Below are 21,125 nucleotides of genomic sequence, written 5' to 3' on the forward strand. Positions count from 1 at the left end.
TTTCACACAAGTCAGCAAGTAACTTTGTCATGTTAATTTTTTATTTACTATTGCATATTCATTTGAGATGCTACTTTTTATTTTATGATAATAAATTAATGTGATATTATATTCACACCAACTGTAATCAGGTATGGATAAGATTTGGATGACACTGATTAGGGATAGATTAAGTCTGCGGTATCGGGCAGGAGTTGATGCTTTTATTGAATTTGCAAAAGTAAATGCAGGCGGCAGTAGCACGATTCGGTGTCCGTGTAACAAATCTTTATTGGCGTGAATTTGGTATTGTACAAGATCATTTGGTTCGATATGGGATTATGGTATCCTATAAATTTGGTTGCAACATGGAGAATGGCCTGATAATCAACATGGTGATTCCGGTGATGATAGGGATGAGAGCGAGGACGATAACAGAGATGAGTATCCAGAATTATTGGAAGACCATTGCAGAGGAACTTATAAGGATAATGATGATGTAGAAATGGATCATGATGTTCGAAACTTCAAAAAATTACTGGAAGCTTCCCAGCGTGAAATGTATCCTGGTTGCAAAAACTTTGCTTTGTTGGCATTTGCTGTCAAGATTCTTCATGTGAAAGTTAAGAATAGGTGGAGTAATAAGTCATTCGACATGGTTTTATAGATATTTAGGGACTTATTGCCAGAGGGTCATTTGGTTCCGGGGTCAATTTATGAAACGAAGAAGTTAATGTGTATCTAGGCATAGGATATGAGCATATCGATGCATGCCAACATGATTATGCACTACTTTGGAAGGAGAACGCGCACCAGATAAAGTGTCCTGTATGTGGGGAGTCTAGGTACAAGTTCATTGGTAGACAGAGTATGAAGATCCCTCGTAAGGTGTTGCGTTACTTTCTATTAACTCTGAGGTTGCGGAGGGTGTACATGTCCAGGAAAACGGCCTCAGAGATGAGATGGTATAGGGATAAATATGTAGATGATGGGATTGTGAGACATCCGGCTGACACTGAGGAGTGGAAGGAATTTGAACTTCATCGTCCAAAGTTTGCACAAGAGATCCGCAATGTAAGGCTGGGACTGGCCAGTGATGGGTTCAACCCTTTTGGGAATATGAGCAATGCATATAGTATGTGGCCAGTCATACTTATGCCTTACAACTTGCCACCCTAGTTGTGTATGAAAGAATCTTTTTTCATGATGTCCTTACTTATTCCTGGACCACATGCACCAGGGAACAACATCGATGTTTTCTTTAGGCCTTTGGTCGACGAGTTGAAGGAGTTGTGGGATAATAGGATAGTAACTTATGATGCCTCCAAAAAACAGATCTTTTGGATGCATGCGGCTATATTGTGGACCATTAATGACTTTCCTGCATATGATAACTTTTCTGGGTGGATAACTTTTCTGGGTGGAGTACAAAAGGCTATATGGCTTGTCCACCTTGCAATAATGATTCATTATCGCACCGATTGAGGAGTAAGATAGGATACTTCGGTCATCAACTTTACTTGCCTAGGAATCACACTATGAGGAGGAGTAAGGACTTTAACGGTAGGACTGAACATCATATGAAATATTTGGAGTTACCCATGGAAAAGGTACTTGAACAGTTGGATCAATTACCAAATGTTAATTTCGGAAAGCATCCTTTAAAGAGGAAAAGACCCTATGAATCTGAAGCCCTAAATTGGAAAAAGAAAAGTATCTTTTTCGAGCTACCGTACTGGAAAGAACTGAAGGTGCGACACAATTTGGATCACATGCACATCGAAAAGAATATATGTGAGGCAATCATTAGGACAATGTTGGGTATAGACGGGAAGAACAAGGACACGAATAAAGCTCACCTCGATTTGGAAGATATGAATATAAGGTCAAAATTACATTTAGAGAAACAACCAAATGGATCCATTCACAAGCCTATGGCAGCCTACACACTATCCCCAGAAGTTAGAGAGGGTTTTTGTGCATTCTTGGCATCGATTAAGTATCCTGATAGGTATGCAGCAAATTTGTCGAGGTGCATGAGCACTAGAGGCGGCAAATTGATGGGTCTGAAGAGCCATGATTATCATGTCCTTCTACAACGTCTTCTGCCAATTGGGATGAACGGATATGTTAACAAGGAAATTGGTACAACACTTTTTTAGTTGGGAAGCTTCTTTTTGGACCTTTGTTCTAAAACATTAAGGCACAATGATTTGGAAAAGTTAGATGAACGCATTGTCCATATACTTTGTAAACTGGAGAGGATTTTTCCACCAGTTTTTTCGATGTGATGGTCCATTTGGCTGTTCACTTGCCACATGAAGCCATGCTTTGCTGGTCCAGTGCAATATCGATGGATGTATCCGATCGAAATGTAGATGTTATAGGACCACATAATTAATTAGTTTCGTATTTATGCAACTGTATTACATATAAATCTTATTCTATTTTATGGTTCCTTTGAAGGTTTCTTGTAACACTAAAGGGGTACATTACCAATCGAGCCAGGCCAGAAGGTTCAATTGTAGAGGCTTACATTGCTAAAGAGTGTCTTACTTTTTGTTCAATGTATCTGAAAGAAGTTGTTCGAGAAGAACAAAATGTTGATTGTGGTATACTTGGTCCTGGATTGTCGGTTTTCACACAAAGTACTCGCCCCTTCGGACCAATCACAAGAGCTCCAGATGTGTCTCAGAAAGATTTGGATATGGCTCAGTGGTTTGTGTTGTATAATAACCCTGAATTGGAGCCGTTTCTAGAGTATGTATTAAGTTTTTTAAGTTTTAATCAATTGTATAGTTTTACTAGCCAATTGATTGACACCTCATCTATAGGGAACACAAGGCTACAATCCAAAATTTAAAAGGACATGACATTACTCAGATACAACGAAAAGAATTTTCAAAATGGTTCAAACAACATGTAAGTTACATGAAATACGCACAAGTCATTTTATTAATTAAATTTAAATTAACATTATTGAATACCTAATGTACTTGTAACATGTTTATGTAGATAAATCATTTGCGAACTATCGGGTCACCAAGGGCAACTGATGAATTGTGGTCATTAGAAAATAGTCCAGACATATAAGTTCATCTCTATGAGGGGTGCATTGTAATGGCATTCGGTTCCACACTAAAGATCGCGACAACCATCATAAGAGTCAAAATAGTGGTTTGGTTGTGGAAGGGGATCACGATGGAAAAAAGAATTAACTTTTACAGTTACTTATGCAAAGTCTAGGAGCTGAAATATTTGCATGGGGGTAAGATTGTTTTGTTCCAATGTGAGTGGTTCAACACTGACGGTAAAAATAGAATACATAAAGATACACATATCATAAGTATCGATGTTAGGGGTCGTTGGTATCAAAACGATCCTTTTGTGCTACCAGAGCATGTGAAGCAAGTATTTTACATTAATGATACCAAATTGGGTGCTCATTGGAAATTCATAGAACAGGTCCAGCATAGGAGTGTGTGGGATGTATCGGAACAAGTCCATGATGATATGCTTAACGATGCATTTCTACAAGATGAAACCACGGTCACTGTTCCAATTATCGTCAAGCCTACTACAAATTATCCTTATTATAGGGATGATATTGGTCCCGATATCATTCCCAGTGCTGACCTAAATACGGAGTATGGAGTTGACAATGATCAGCCAATGGAAGAGTATGGCGACGATGAAGAAGATAATCTGCATAATCAGTCTGACCTAGATATAGACCCTGATATGGATTATGATGTGTAGTATATGTTTTTGTTTCGTAAATGAACAAATATCAAGAAATAATATTCTTTGAAATCTACATAATTACATTCTATCATTTTGTATAATAGTTTAATGTTACAACCTGGCGTAATTTATATTTTCTAACATGTAATTTTTTTCATAGTTATCAAATATGCACAGTGGTAAAACATTATGGGTCAAACCAGAGTCCACACAAAAAATGACAGATATATGAGGCAAGAAGGAGGAAAACTATATATGAGAATATAGCGAGAATAAGAGCTTTGGGAATACCACCACTTTCACAAACATTTTTCAGGATGTTGCCAATGCATTAGAGGAAAAGTAAAGGCAGTAAAAAAAGGTTTGTAAGGATGATGATGAGTACCTACCGCCTATGGATGATAATTTGCTTAGCTCATCGAGTGAAGATGACAATGATGATTTAGTAGAGGTAATATCTATATGTGTATTGTCATTAATTGTTACTTGTAATTATTTATCCTTGTCATTACTTATTATTATTTGTTATTAATTTCTTTTCATTATGTGTACTACTAATTCATTGTACTCCATTATAACAGGTAACACGTATGGCTCCAGGATGCAAGTCCAAAAATATCATACAATTGACTTCTATGCCCGAGAGGAGGATCTTGGTTGCCTCGAACCAACCACCCCAGTGTACCCGTAGCGAGCTGCCCCACCCTAAGCCATCATCTATTGCCCAGCCCGACCAACTAGAAAGCCCTCAAACGATCGGAAGCAGCATAGGTAATAGTATATCATTATTTACATATCAAATTCACCTTTCCTTTATATTAGATATAAAATTTAATTCAATTAACTTTGTATTTTTTGTAGTATCGGTACCATCGACCCGTAGAAATGTACGCGGTGCAACACGAGAGAAGGGGACAGAGAGATTGGTGAGACAATTGGGTCATGCGATTTTAGTTCCGATCCCTTCCTCGAGTGGAGCACCAGAGGGGGAGCATTCGACATCCCTTACGAATGAGATTGGTAAAGAGATCCAGTCATCTACATCGGTTCACAGTTGTGGTTGGGACAATATTGATGCTGAGATTCGAGAGGCGATCATTCTGAGAGTTCGAGTATTTTTTAATCATTCTTTAATGATATATTTTCATTGCTATGATATATTTGTCCTGATTTATTCAATCATAAAGGGTCATTCATAATGTAGATAAGAAGAACTAGCTCCTTAACTAGCAAGCAACAACTCCGCATTTTGGGCTGTCGTGATATAAAAAAGCTTCAACCTGTCATGTTTTTGCTGCTACATTTTTTTGTTAAGGTGACTAAAGTTTCAGCTATAAAAATATATAATTTTTCTTACGTTTTCTTTGAGTTCCACAATAGCAAGATTAATGGATAATTAACTGGAATTTTCATGTTCAGGGAGAGAGACATTTTTATACTACAATTTTATTTCTTTCTTGCCTCAAGATTCTAATTAATAAGCAAATGGAAATATATTTACTTCGACAAAGATGTTAAATTATTATATTTTGCCTAAAAACAATAACCTGACTTTACCAAGAAAAAAATCATAATTAGAAACATCGAAGTGGTGGAAATCTTAACAAGTCTTTATGCAACTAAAACTTAACAGGAACTGATGTCAGGAGAAGTGAGAAGGCCTATCGATAAGTAGAAACACACCAGACGTGAATCTGCCTTTTATATTACAGACTCCTCACTTTTCCTCTAATAATGTACTGCACATTACTGATAGTAGTGTAAGGATTTGAATGTTTTGAATGAATTTGGACCAATATTTATGTTTATATGTATATTCATGCTTACAGAAGGATATTCATGCTATACCACTATTTATGCTTATATGTATATTCATGCTTACAGAAGGATATTCATGCTTATATGTATATTTATGCAAATAACGTACTGCATATTACAGAAGGATATTCATGCTTATATGTATATTCATGTTTAACTGTACTTGTAGCAAAGATTTAATGTCGGGGACTATGAGAACTACCTAGTCATCCAAGATTCTATAAAGAAAAAGTGTCAGAGCATATATAGAAATTGGAAGCATGAGTTGCACGCCTACTATCATGGTTTAATAGAGAAGGGAGTACCTGATCCTAAGAACCATCCACCGAAGCGTGTGGAGCCCAATGATTGGGTATCGATGATCGATGTGTGGGAAACTGAAGAATGGAAGGTATAGATCTCAAATCACTTTATTAAATTGTCATGTTAATTTTATTTGTTATGATATATTTTAATAATATATTTTATTTTGGTTATTAGACAAAATCTTATAAAGTGAAGGAGAGTCGATCAAAGTTGCCCTACAAACATATATCTGGTTCTCGATCATTTGCAGCAATAATATCAGTAATTATAAGTTTTGCTTTATAAGTTTTTACTTTTTAAATAAATAGACTATAAATAGTTATTAACAACCATAATGATGAATTTATTAAATTACAAAAATCAAAAAATAATGGGCAAGCTCCCTCTTTTCTGAAATTTTACAAGGAAACTCACTACCAAAAAAAAGGAAAGCATGGGTAAACGAGAAAGCACAAGACACCTATGTACGTATGTCCAATTTACTTTTGTTAAATCAATCTATAAAAAAAACTTTTATCTATTCATTAATGATATGGATCTTACATCTTTAAAAACGATAGGAGCGATTAGTCAACAAGACTGTCGAACAATCTCAGCCCGAAGTTACATCCCTGATGAACGAGTTTAAGATCTCCATTGATGTACTTGGAAGGTGGCCAAGTTACCTGTCACGCCCCGTTTCCCAAAATACCCAGGAATCAGAACGTGAACAAGCCCGCGACGTATTAGATTGAGAAGAAATATACACTATCATTATTTTTTCTTTTCTTTTCTTCTCAACTTAATACGCTAAGCGTCAAATACATAAATTTCAATCACAGACCACCGATCACAATAGCAAGAATATAAAGACAACTCAGAATAAGAAATAAACATATCATCCATGGTAAATTATCCCAGACATAAAATATGGGTCAAACATACCCTTATTACAATAAAAACGGTCCAACTAGGAATAAAAATACATAGACATAAAAGAAAATACTGATAAAATAACTGAACCCATCATCAAACTAAGAAAAATTATATAAAAGAGTTCTAGTGTTCATCAGCTACTATAGAAAAGAAAACACGTCTAGGCTTCAGTTTATTCTTCCACTCCATCAGATGGACACTCCGGTTGGGCATACACCGGCTTTACTGTATCATTGAACTGGACCTGTTCGTCTCCTAAGTCTGACGCACACCAAAGAAAACAGGTGTATGTCAACGTGCATGGCACACGGCAAGATCTCACGTGAACAAATAAAACGGTCTAACGACCCATGCTATGACAGTAATAATGCTAATACGAATGACAATGATACATGCAACTGGAACTCTACTAAGTCAAAATGTAATCTTATACTAAGCATGATAACATACAGCTATACGCATACAATAATCGGGTAAAGTACTAGTCATCCTAAAACTCACTTGTCAACATCTCACACAGAGTCATTGCTCATATCATCGGATAGCTGACTGTTCACAAACCCCCTATGTGCATCCAATACTGCTACACGAATCGGTCAGAGGACTACACGCAATCCAATTTCAGCCTAGTCCGAACTCAAGCAGAACTCGGGTGACTGCACGAATTTACTGACTAAAGTGACTACACGAATTCACTTTAGCCCAACAAACCAACCCCAGTGATTACATGAATTCACTGACACGAGCATGGAAGATACATCAACGGTCACATCCGACCACATGAACAAGGACTTTCCCATCCCAACTCTTCTCGCTTTTCTAAGTCAACAATTATAATCCCTATTAAACTCGGGTTCACCACCTAAACTCAGTCAACACACTCACACATGTCACTAAGTCTGTTCATGACGTACAAGGCTACTAAATCATGAACTACTAATGTTCTCAACATATCAACAGATTATGAATATAGTAGGGCATGTTAAACATAATTACGCAGGTTTATGAAGCAGAAATGAGAACTATAATGAACATGAAATGCATAAACAAAATACTACAGTATGAATACATACATAAGGGACTTCATCACTACTGGAATAACCAAACTCCTCATGCAATTTACACATACTTAATTATTCTACAACATAAAATTGTAGTAAAAAGAAAATGGGGAACTGATATCGTTACGCACATGAAATGTCGCTCTCTACGACGATCAGTTCTATGTTCTTAATAAATGAAATATTCTTTCTATTAATAAATTTCAAAAACTATCCCTTGTCAAAACTACTACAAATAATCATTTAAAAATTGTTAATATATATATACATATATTTTTATTTTTATTTTTTTCATAATTTTTTTCTGTAATAGTTCGCAAATTCTAACATAATCCTAATTTATCATTCATGTCCATATACATTAAATATATTTTAACAAAAATTAACAATTAAACTCTACACGTACATAACTAATTGGTCATCTTCATCCCACGCAAATATTCGGTTGTACACATTAACCGCAATAACGATAATAATCGTAATAATAATTAACCACAATAATAATTTAACTACATGTAATAATCATACTAACAACAATATTAACCATAAAATAATTTATCTACATATAATCATCATAATAACACAATATTAACCACAAAATAATTTAGCCACATTAATACAACTTAATTGAAATAATTAACCATTAATTAAAAATGAAGGTAAACACGAGATCTTGCTTGCGACGCAGATCGGATCCGACATGAGAAGCGGGGTTCGGCGGCTCGGGGCTGACTGGCGCATGGCTTTGGCGGCGGCTCGCGCAGGCAGAGGCAGGTAGGCGAGAGACGGCGCCTACTGGCCTTACAACAGCGACAAGCCTGGACCGGCCGTGTGAGCACGGCTGCTACGGTGGCATGTGGCTAGCTGTGCATCGCGAGTTCGGGAGCTGGGCGGTCGCAGGGGCTTGCCTGCGGGTCGTGGCGACTGTCTCGACGGCAGCAAGAAGGGGCGACGAGGATCTTAGGCGGCTGAGGTGCGTGGCTGGAGTGGTACGGAGGCCGTGGCGGTGTTCAGGAGGCGGATGTAGGTGTTGGCGGGTGGATCCTGTAGTGAGTAGCTGGGATTTGTCGCGTGCAACGGCTCGTCGCGGCTTCAGTGGGGAGTGTGGACAAAGGGGAGGTGTCGAGCGGTGTTGGGCAGCAGTTGTGTTGTAGGTTGGGGGTCGACGAGGTGGAGGGTCGGAGGTGGCGGTCAGTCAGTGTGAGGTGGTGCGGCGAGCGGGCGGGCGTTAGGTGATGCCTGGGTTGGGTCTTAGTGAACGAGAGAGAGGAAGGAGAGAGAAGGTGATGGGTGGTGATGGCTTGAAATGGAATACGAGAGAGAGGGGGTATAAATAAATAAATATATATATATAGAGGATTGTAATTAGGGTTAGGGTTTTAGGTATTTAATTAAAATAATTAATTACAGGTGCTTAAAAAATTAACTAATTACAGAATACTTATCTATGCGATAAAACGTAACTGTTGTACTAATACAATTGATAACATGCAACAGAAGAAATAATACAATAAATTATACAAATAATATGTAATTAATAATATAACGTATTATACAAAATAATACAATACATTATTTAAAAATAATACGTAATAATATCAATAATACAATAGATTAATTCCAAAAAATTTTACCATATAAAATTAATTTATAAATATTAATATCATTTAAATAAATATAAAACTTGGATTATAAATCATAGAAATTTTCTAGGAAATCGAGAAAAATACAAATACACTTTTAAAAATCACAATTAAATATTTTAAAATACCAGAAAATTATTTTAACTAGTATTAAAAATTCATGGTCCTTACATTCTACCCCCCTTAAAATAAATTCCGCCCTTGGAATTAAAATAAGATATGCACGATATCATATAGTAATTTGTAAAGCAAAAATAATACATATAATAGCTGATAATAAAAAGTAAAAAATACCAATAATGGACGTAGATAAAAGACATAAAAAATATATGTAATAATGATGTAATTATGTATTCATAATATTTACACAACGAACACAATATCAAAATATACCAATAACCATTATATCATTATACCTGTTAGAATAACCAAATATAATACAAAAACTATAAACCTAATATAAACAAAGAATAAACATAATACAACATATGAACTGCCATGTAATAATTTCCAAATAATAATCAAATATGGACATAACAGTTAACTAAAACAGTAATACAGAGACTTGTGTATATGAAGAATTGATAAATACAACAATTGAAACAATTAATGAATAGACAATAAAATACATTATCAAAGCAAAATATACACAACTTAATAAAAGAAAAACAACTAATAAACACAAAAAAATATCTACAATATGCAAAACCTGCATCTAAGCTGTATAAACTTATAACACTCATTTCACATCCTAAAATAAACTATGAAACTACAGATGAAAAGTAAAAGAAATAACTATGTTAACTAATAAACAATATAACTCAAATAACACAAATAAACTAATAAATCAATAAAATTAAAGACAACATAAAAAGACATACAAGAAAAACATATAACTTGATAATAACCAAACTATAATGATAACAAAATGCGTACATGAAAGGTAAAATATGACCAAAATTATGTGATAACACACACAACAAACATGTATAAGTAATATGTACATTACGTAGGATTAATAAAACAAATACAACAAAAAATAAAACAACTACACCATAACGTGACTACTAACAAAAATTATAGCAAAAACATAATAAATACTAAATCACAATAAGTATAGCAATACACAAATTAAAACGTGAAGGTGGTGGTGGTTGATCCGCCCAATTGTAAAAATCATCATCATCGCTTTCATCCTCATCAGCATCCTCATGGTGAGACGAGCTCCCATAGTCTAATGGTTCGTCATCGTCAGCAGCTGAAAGTTCAGGAGAGCTCGCGTGAGGATCCACCTGGGCCAACCGGCCAGTCGTGGGACTAGGAATAATAGTCCCCAAAGGTGGCAATAGTACAGAGGAAGCGGGAGACTGACTCTCATTAAGATTAGCAAGCTCAACTGTCGCCAATTCATTTGTAGGCAGTTTATCCCCTTCAGATTGAGACGTTGCAGGCGGTACCCTTGCAGGCGAAGCAGCAGCACCAGGAGTCTGATCTGGAAATGGTGAGATATCGGGATCCATTGCAGAAGAAACCCCCATATCCCCAATTGGGAATTCATCTCCACCCTCTGCTTGATCTAAGGGATGGTGAGGGAAAAATTCTTCAGAAAACGTAGATCCTCCAGAGTGAGGATCGGCGCGATCAGGACAACTTGCAACAGTTGATTCCTGCTCTTCTCCTCCACTGACAGATTTGAAAGCATCAGCCATTAGCCTCTGAGCAGGAGGATCTACCAGCAGCTTTCTACGAGTACGTTTCTCGTAGTGAGCTTCTTCTGCTTCAGAGAGAGCCCTCTTTCCAGTTGCTTTGACTCTCGAAGCTTTAGCAGCCTTAGGGCTCACTACCAGGGCACTCTCTAGTCCCATTTCTTCTTCTCCTTCTTCAGCTGCATCCTCAAAATGTAAAAACTCGCCGATCCCCTTCAGACGAGATACACGACCACCTCCTTTCCGAGAAGAATACATCTTCCTAATCGCACGAAGGCCTGAAGTGTACAATTTGTAATCTGGCATCGTAGAAGCTGTATGATACCAGTTACAAAAAGCCACGGAAAGAAGAGAATTAGGCGTTTTGTGGGGTAATCTGAAGGTAGCCCCAGTACAACCTGTGGTGGAATAATACCAGGCTCGAGCTCCTTCGTATATGTTGCCCATAACTGAAAGCTGGCTCCTCGGATTCCCAATGTACAATTGGTCGTATCCATTGGCGAGCAAATCGATACGGTTGATAGGGCTCAATTATACATTTGTCATTTTGCCTGAAGAGGAGATAACCAGGTCTAATATTTAACAGCCAGTGGAAAACTCCCCCGTCCAAACGGGTAAAACCATTAGGACCAGCGGTATCTTGGAAGACTTGTCCATATCCTCCACCCTCAAAATCCGGGAAGCAGCGGAAGATGTCGTAGCTGAGGTCTCTCGACAGAATCTGACGGACCTTCACTACGTAATTGCCTATCCAAGTAGCTTTTTCTAATCTCTGCACGAAAGGGATGAAGCCTCCATCCGTAGCAGAGGGAGCACTCATCAAATGTACACAATGTGAGGCGTTACTCGAGGATTTGGGGTCACCAAGCTTTTCGTTCCTTCAGAGTCTATCTCCTTCACTTGGATAAACTCCAGGCACAGTTCCCTCAAACCGTGTTGTAAACAACACGTCATGGCGGAAAGTAAATTTATGGGTCTCCCATGTGCTAAGAGGACAGCGGGATAAGCTACTTCAATCATCACAGCATCTATGGGTCTGGTAGGGACCACACACCGCTTCAGCCACAGCATGAGAAAACCCGCTAATAATGCCATATCAGAGATGGGAGTGGCTGCCTGGTGATGGAAGCTCTCGAATTCAGTCTGTGCTGGGAAGTCATCTTCTATTCCCTCGCTGACATAGTGAATGGTGGCGTCATTGATCAAAGCCTGAATGGTCTCAGGAGTGCTCGCCTCCCGACGAGATACGGTGGCAGCCTTGTTAGACAAATTCTGGAAAAGATACTCGGCCCAGGATAGCTGTTTGATACCACGTCCGCGTGCCTCTGTCAGTTGGCCGCAGATTTGGAAATGACACATCACCTCCCATAGAGTGTCATATACCTCGGGGATCGTCTCCTTCAAGATCTTCAGCTCCGTTGATCCGGGAATAAACTCCTCGTATGGCAGGTCTCTAAAAGGAAGACCTGAGACATCAAACATCTCATGCAGGGCGAACCCTAATTCTCCTTCTGGTGTGAAAAACGTACAAGTCTCTGGATTGTACCGCTCCAGAATGGCGAAGAAGTTATATGGACTGAGAGCGATTCCATATTTAGTAGCCATAATAGGGCAAGCAAGCCCAGATTGAGCTAATGGTCCCTTCAATTCCGACAACACGAATTCTATCATTCGTACCCACCATCCTGCTTTGGTGGAATGTACCCATCCAGGAGCTCGGAATACTGCAGTTGGGAATTCTCCTTTGGCGGCCAAAAATCGTCGCATGAAAGTGTTAGCTGGGCTAGCTGTTTCTCCTAAAGGATATCCCCGTGAGAATAAGCAAGGTTCCAAGGCCGACACTTGTCGATTATAACCAGCGGTATGCACACCCTTGTGAGTCAAAACCCCAACAGCTACCCCATCTTGCTCTCTCACCAAGTCCCAATTCATGTGACGGGGAACAGAAGCACATTGGTAGTAGGAGATGGGAAACATCCTGTGCATGTCAGGGAGGAAGAAGCGACGATCACCGATCTGCCTAAGCCATTTGTAGTGACCGCCGTGCACGATCGATCTCCTTTGAGATAGTGACGCGATCCCCAAATAAGAAAGCTGGCTTGGCGAGTTTCTTGTGAGAACCAGTCTCAAACTTAGCGTCCGTAACTAAAACCCTGAGTACATCTGTATTTGGATCTGAGATCAGGGTGACACGATCTGTGTCGGTGTCTTGGAATATTGGAAGTTCTTGACACAGATTGAATTGCATGTTAAAGTCCACGCCGCCCCCACGTCCGAAGTGGTGACGAAGATTGAGAGGTTCGCGGGCGTAAGGCACTGCAAAAGAAAGAAATATTCAATCAGTCAAATGAAGGGAATTTTATTTGAGCCCATAAGAAAGAGAATTATCAAACGCACAGTTCAGATCTAGCGTTTAATTTTCATCAACGCAGAGGTCAAACTCTGCGTTAAACTTTCAAACGCACAGTTCAGACCTGGCGTTAATTTTCATCAACGCAGAGGTCAAACTCTGCGTTAAGTTTTCGAACGCACAGTTCAGACCTGGCGTTAATTTTCATCAACGCAGAGGTCAAACTCTGCGTTAAGTTTTCGAACGCACAGTTCAGACCTGGCGTTAATTTTCATCAACGCGGAGGTCAAACTCTGCGTTAAGTTTTCGAACGCACGGTCCAGACCTGGCGTTAATTTTCATCAACGCAGAGGTCAAACTCTGCATTAAGTTTTCGAACGCACAGTTCAAATCTGGCGTTAAAATTTCATAAACGCAAGAGTCAGGCCCCTGACGTTTCGAATTCAAAACGCAGAGTCTTAACTCTGCGTTACAATAACAAAACGAGTCATCTTTCTCGTTTGCAAGAACCCATCTAGGGTTTTTCAGAGAACTCGCCGAAGCAAGTTTGACGGCAATACATCCAGGGTTTTAAAGAACTTGCCGAAGCAAGTTTGACGGCCAAGAAGGGCGACATTTACCTCCGACGGGTGGAACCTGAAACGGTGGCGCTGCTGCAGCAGGAGATCTTGGGCGAGGAGCAGCTTTTTTCTTGGAACCCATGGAAGAGGGTCAGAGAAGACGAGCAGGGTCACCGGAGTTGAAAACGAAGAGGCTTCGTTAAAAATCTTCCGAAAGAGAGGAGACAAAAAGTCGGGTGACTTTTGATTTGACCCTTAGCGGTCTATTTAAAGACAGCTATGAGCTGTCAAATCGGGTCGGGATCATAGTCCCAAATGCCCGCCAAATGTGGCCTGTGCGCCTGTGATGCTTGAGCTTCTAAACGCAGAGTTCAGCTCTGCGTTATAATCCGCTTGTGCGTCTGCATTGATGGAATTCTTAAACGCAGAATTTAACCCTGCGTTTCGGTTCGATAACGCAAGAAATCTATCTGTGCGTTCTAATTCAATCAGACGAATTCCTCTATGTTAATAGCCAAGACATGGTTCCAAATAAATAGAGGGAGGCTAATGTCAGCCATCAAGGCGGCTAAAGCCAAGAAGAAACAGGGTCCAAAGTATTCCGAAAATTCGTCCCAGTCAATCGTGAACTTTTGAAAACTTTGGAGGGGGTTCTGTAGGCTGTCTAAAAATCACAATAGATAGCCGATCCCCATCAAGTCCTGATAATGGAAGTTACAATCAGACGACTTTCTAATCACTGCATCCGCAACTCTGCAACCGCTATAAACACAGCCTCATCCCTGAGATGATTGATCTTGATGGCTGCGACAACAGCATGACTAATATTATATTAGCAACTATTAGAGATGCTGATGAGCAGTGTAATGATTTCAGAAATAAAAGGTTGGACTTAGTTGGTGAGTTGCTTAGTAGAGAGCTGTGGGCAAATATTCATCTTCAAAACACTATGGATGTTGATTCCCGTCAAGCTCTCACAACGAAAGCTACAATCAAATAGCTTTCGGGTCGACAGTCGAAAGGGGCAAATAGGAGATTTTTCACACAGATCGAGAAGAGTTACAATTCGACGACGCTTTCGACAGCTGATGAAAACCCTATTCAGTAGCCTTCACAATCGATAGCGAGAGTTACAATCTGACGACTCTCATATCCTATAACAGGCAAAGATCGATAAGCAATGGCCTTTGCAATGTCATAATAGACGAGGTTACAAGTCAACAACCTCTATCAAACGCAGAAGGTCACTTCTGCGAAACGCACACAACTTGTGCGTTCTCCAGCAAATATCTAACTCTGCAACGCAGAGTTAAAGCACTAAACGCACACATAACGTGCGTTCTTCAACAGGCTCAACTGTGTGTCCCAAACTCTGGACGCAGAGTTGAACTTCAACGCACCAGCGATCAGTGCGTCTCCAACTCCAGAACGCATGCGGCCTGTGCGTCTCAAATCTCTAACAGAGATTTAACTCTGCGTCTCAAGCCTTGGACGCAGAGTTAAAACCCAGAACGCCAACTAAGGCATTTTGACTTGTTCAAACGCAAACCGAACGGCCTTAGAACCGTTATCCCACGTTCTGAGGGATCTTCGCCCACTCAGGAGCAGATTTAGGGGTTGGTTACAACCCTAATCCCCCTATAAATAACCGACTTACTCAACTTAGTAAGGGGTTGATCGGTTTCTAGCAGAAAAACCGCATAGGGTTGAGGTGAGCTGGCATCAAAACCGCCTAAGGTCAACAAATCTCAGCAGTTCAACAGTACGAAGAAGAAGATCTTTTGAAGATCAAGGAACTAATCAATGATCAGTTAATCAAATCCCAAAGGATCCTTTCGTCAACGTCATAATACACTTGGCAATTAACTGAATTTTCGGTTCCAACAACTCTTTCACAGAGTTTTAACTCGCTCTGAGTTTATTTCTGAAACTCATTTAGGAGTTCGTGATTAAGCTTGCAACCCAACTTAATCACATCAAACCAGACATTCAGTTTTCAACAACTCTTGTCAGAGTTTTCAACTCGTTCTGAGTTCTTTATACTCGTCAAGAGTTCTAAACCGAATTCATCAAGCAATTCAATCGGTTTCGTGAGATAGGACAGTCGGATCGTCAACGGAGAGCAAGTTCGACGCGATCAATCGAAGGAGGCACTCCACCGCGACCAAGAAGAACCCAGTTTTAAACAAAGGGAGAATCAAATTCATTCTCCTCTCTTTTGTAATCGGAATCCAAATTGTAATTGATTTTGAGAGGAATACAAGTCAAAATTTTCTTTCATTGTCTGTCTACTGCAAATTTCCAACAAACAGGAGCGTAGACGAAGGGGAGGCATCGGGCGGTGTTGGGGCGGAGTTGGGTTGCGGGTTTGGGTGGTCGATGAGGTGGAGGGTCGGAGGCGGCGGTCAGGCGGCAGAGGTGGTGCGGCCGAGCGGGGGCGTTGGGTGATCGCTGGCGGTTGCGTCTCGGCGCAACCTGAGAGAGCAGGAAGGAGAGAGAAAGGTGCATGCGCGGGTGCGCCAGCGCTGAAAATGAATACGATGAGCAGAGGGGCGTGATAAATAAATAAATAAATAAATAAATATATATATATAATATATATATATATATATATAAATATATATATATATATATACTATATGATATATAGCGAATCTGCTAATTTTAGGCGTTAGGGTTTTACGGTATTTAACTAATAATATAATTAATTACAGGTACTAAACAAAATTAACTAAATATACAGAAAATTATCTACGCGAAAAGCGTACCCTGTTGCTACTAATACAACTGATAATATTACAACAGAAAAAATAATATAATAAATTATTAAAAATAATACCTAATTAATAATAAATGTATTATTACAACGAATTAATGACGCGTAATAATAATATGATATATTATTAAAAAAATAATACATTAATAATATCAATAATAACAATATATTAATTCCAAAAATTTTCACTGCATAAAGTTAATTTATAAATATTAATATTATTTAAATAAATATAAAACTTGGATTTTAAATCATAGAAAATTTCTAGAAAATCAAAAAAAATACAAATACTCTTTTAAAAATGACAATTAAATATTTTAAAATACCAGAAAATTATTTTAACTAGTATTGAAAATTCATGGTCCTTACATTATCTGAAGGTTTATGGGATCTACCTTCGAAGGAGTTCATCTACCAGGTCTATTGCAAAGTCAGCTGAGCTAGATGCTGAGGTCGTGGCTTTAAAGGAGACATTAGCTGTACAAACCGAGCATATTGCCTCACAAGCCAAGCAGATGAACGCACAAGCCGAGCATATGAACGCACAAGCTCAAAAGACTACTGATCTTGAGGATTTAGTGCATCAGCTATTTGCACGTAGCCAGCCTTGAGCGAGCGGAGTAGAGATTTCTCATCGAGATGAGGTTAGACTTGCATTTAATTTTTCCTTATTAGACTTATTTATGGTTTCTCGACATACACTATTAAATGTAATGCTAGGATAATCATAATACAACATTAGCCTTACACTTTCCTATATCATGGTCCTGGGATTGTTTGGATTAATAGCTAGTGACTCGTGAAAACATTTGGACACCTGATTATCTTAGAAGGACTTTTCATTAAGAATTAACTTAAAAGTAATCTTTAAGGATAATCATTTACTAAAGTTATAATCCAAAGTTACCAAACATGCTCATAGATAGAAACTGACATTAGTTAGTAAATAGAACTAAAAAAAAACTCCACAGTTTCTTCAATCAGTTTCCTAGAAGCAGCATTTGCTCCATGCTTCATCATCTCAGCTATATATTTTTAAACAACATTTATTATATACACATACATAAATGTGTCAAGTGTGTGTGAATCTTAAGAATGGACTGGATCATAATTAGGTAAAGATGTTCTAGTCTCAAAATTGGAGTGACAAGAACCAGACATGAAATTATTGGATATGAATTAACTGGATCATAACTAGGTAAAGATGTTCTAGTCTCACTAATAAAGACATGAAATTATTGGATATGAATTAACTGGATCATAACTAGGTAAAGATGTTCTAGTCTCACTAATAAATAGGTTAGTACTCAGAAGGATTAATCATAACTAGGTAAAGATGTTCTAGTCTCACTAATAAATAGGTTAGTACTCAGAAGGATTAAGGGACCAGTATGGGTCTACAAGAAGAGGTGATATGTTTGTAACAACGTAAATGGTGAATCTCTGTTTTCATATAAAAACTGATGACAATCTATGTGGCTTCCAAAATACAAGGGGGCTATGCACAATTGAGAGATAATACAGGGGGTGTATTCGCAATTAACCCTAGGAATTTGATTGTTCTTCTCTTTTTTATGAAAGTGTTCTGTTCTTCTTCTTCTTTTTTTTACTGTCTGTTCCTTTCGTTTTGTTTTCTTTTTCCAACTGAAAAGAATCCAATATTAGCCTTCAAATCTTAGTCCCTGTCTAAAGGATCATTCATGAGGGAGCATGTCGATAATCCTCAGTAGTCTCAAGTTAACTACACTAAGTACCCAAAAATTTCCTGACTATTAGCATTTATATACTTTGGTATGATTGTGTATGCAGTTTAATACCTAAAATAATTTTCTTTTAAATGACCATGATGATGGATATGGTCCAAAAGAAGCCAAATTATCTTTATCACTGTTGTTATTGTTATACCTTTGACAAATATTGGTGTCCAAAAAAACCTATCACGTGTGACTTAGATGAGAACTGGAGTATTTAGCTACAAATCAACTAAAGGAAAATACGTGGATTGCAAGAGGTGTGAGAATACTGGATAACAAAATTGTAGAGAAACTAAGGTATATGTATTTAGGTATTCAAACTACAATTGAACCAAAACAATAGACCAATGATTGGCCAATGTACCTACATCATTGTATACTTAGATCAGAAACTAATTTTTATAACCAACTGGCAATCATATAATTAGAAATTCTGAAATAGTGTATTTGAAATCGTGTCTGTAGGATTTACAAGTATTTGAATCAGAGATTTGTGAAATTTTTACACTCGCATTCACATCTATTTTTTATGCTGTTTCATTCTTGTTATGCAAGAACTTGGATTTGATTATCTTGGAAGCAGAGAGCAACTTGTCATGAGGTTACAAGCAAACTGGAATATTTAAACAGTTGTTCCCTTCTTTCTTTTTTTTCACATTTTCCTCTCTTTCCATTGTGTTTTTTTTCCTTCATGGATTACAAGCAAACTGGAATATGTAAACAGGTCTTTGAGTGTTGACTTAGAAATGGAAATGAATGTAACTATTTTGCAATGGGAGCAAATTCTTTGTTTATCATAATATGCAACTTGTTCGGAGTATAATTTGATGTCTGGTTTCTTTGTTGATGTGAATGGAAGCAAATTTTTTATGGATGTTCATGTTCAGTGTAAGCTAAAAAGCGTCACTAAAAGTAACCCTTTTGCCGACGCTATATTGCGTCGCTAAAAGTAATATCTTTTAGCGACGCTATCTTGCGTCGCCTAAAGTAATATCTTTTAGCGACGCTATCTTGCGTCGCCAAAGATATAATTTTTAGCGACGCTTCATTCTGTGTCGCTAAAGTCTACACTTTTGCCAACGCTAACTTGCGTCGACAAAGTATTATTTTTAGCGACGAACAGTTTTGCATCGCTAAAAGCTATATTTTTGTCGACGCATTGACTTTTGCCGACGCTGCATGTGTTGCCAAAAGTACAAGTTTTGTTGACGCACTTTTGCATATGAAAAAATTCTACATACTTTTGCTGACACAAAATACTATGCGTCGCTAAAAGATATACTTTTCCAGACGCATGAAGCGTCGCCAAAAGTGTTGACTTTTACCGACGCAGTGTGTTTACGTCGCCAAATATTTTCTTTGACGCACTTTTGGTGACGCGTTAGTGATGCTGCATTTTGCGTCGAGAAAGATTTTCCCAACGTTTTTTAAACTTTTGCCGACGTTTTGTTTCGTCGGCAATGTTGTATTTTGTTGTAGTGATGAGAAAAGACCTCTAAAATATAATAAATATAAAAAAAACATCCTGAAATTTTTTAAAAGCATAAACAATATCCTAAAAATTCTAAAATTATATACAAATAACCATCTAAAAATCTAAATATTACAAACAGCATCCCAAAAATACAAAACTATAAAAAGACTCCTCGATAATAAAAAAATATTATAAATATCCCCCTCAAGAAGTTGGCATTACAAAGAACACTTTCAAATTTTAAAAATTATAATAATAGCCACAAAAAATTGCGAACAATACTCAAAAAAATTTAAAATAAGAACAAGAAGGAAGAAGACTGAAAATAAGAAAGTCATGAAGAGCTCTCTGCGACGTCTGAAATTATTGGCAGCACCTTGAAGTTTTAAAATTTACAAAAATTTCCTAAAAATATACAAATTACAAAAAGTACACTTAAAATATAAAATTATGAAAAACACTCTTATAATTTGAAATTTACCAACAACCTCTAAAATTATGAATAACCTCTTAAATTTCTAAAATTACAAATAGCCTTTTTTTAAAAAATATGAAAAACGCCGTTAAAATTTTGACCCCTTCAAATAGCCAACTATAAAATCTCAACTTTTTAAACAACCACCTGAAAAATCTTACAACCAATCTTGTAGAAAGAGTACAAATTACTCCTAGGATCTTAGAGTATTAAAACATTAAATTTTCTATTTAATTCAAACTTAGAATTCTAAACTTTAAAATCATTCCTTGAAACCGCACGGAGCCTAATTTAATTGTCATGTTATTATATAATATTTTTTAAGCAGCTAACCTAGAGGTGAGAAGGATTAATTGCCACCTGGTGGCACATGAGAGTCACATGCAATTCAATTATTGGATGTTATATTTAAACGCCATAGTGCAGATTTTTAAGAAAATTTATTCAAACTAACCGTTGACCTAAAGTTTGTGGACATAAAACACTTAATCATTAACGTAAAGCTCGATGCACACTGCTGTAGTTTAAAATTAGGGTTTTTTATTTCTAGGCCCATTTGTTTAC

The 21,125-nt window shown here is 37.6% G+C and overlaps 1 protein-coding gene across 1 annotated transcript; it reads left to right on the forward strand.

Annotated features, from left to right (window-relative positions):
* Window positions 3,804–19,395, forward strand: LOC109846555. The gene is made up of 6 exons (XM_020415802.1): window positions 3,804–4,174; window positions 4,305–4,494; window positions 4,585–4,835; window positions 5,711–5,932; window positions 17,239–17,502; window positions 19,168–19,395. The coding sequence occupies exons 1-5, from the start codon at window positions 4,118–4,120 to the stop codon at window positions 17,467–17,469; spliced, it is 951 nt and encodes a 316-aa protein (XP_020271391.1). The 5' UTR covers window positions 3,804–4,117; the 3' UTR covers window positions 17,470–17,502; window positions 19,168–19,395.

This window comes from Asparagus officinalis, chromosome 7 (genome assembly GCF_001876935.1).
Source record: "Asparagus officinalis chromosome 7, Aspof.V1, whole genome shotgun sequence".
Classification (NCBI taxonomy): domain Eukaryota; kingdom Viridiplantae; phylum Streptophyta; class Magnoliopsida; order Asparagales; family Asparagaceae; genus Asparagus; species Asparagus officinalis.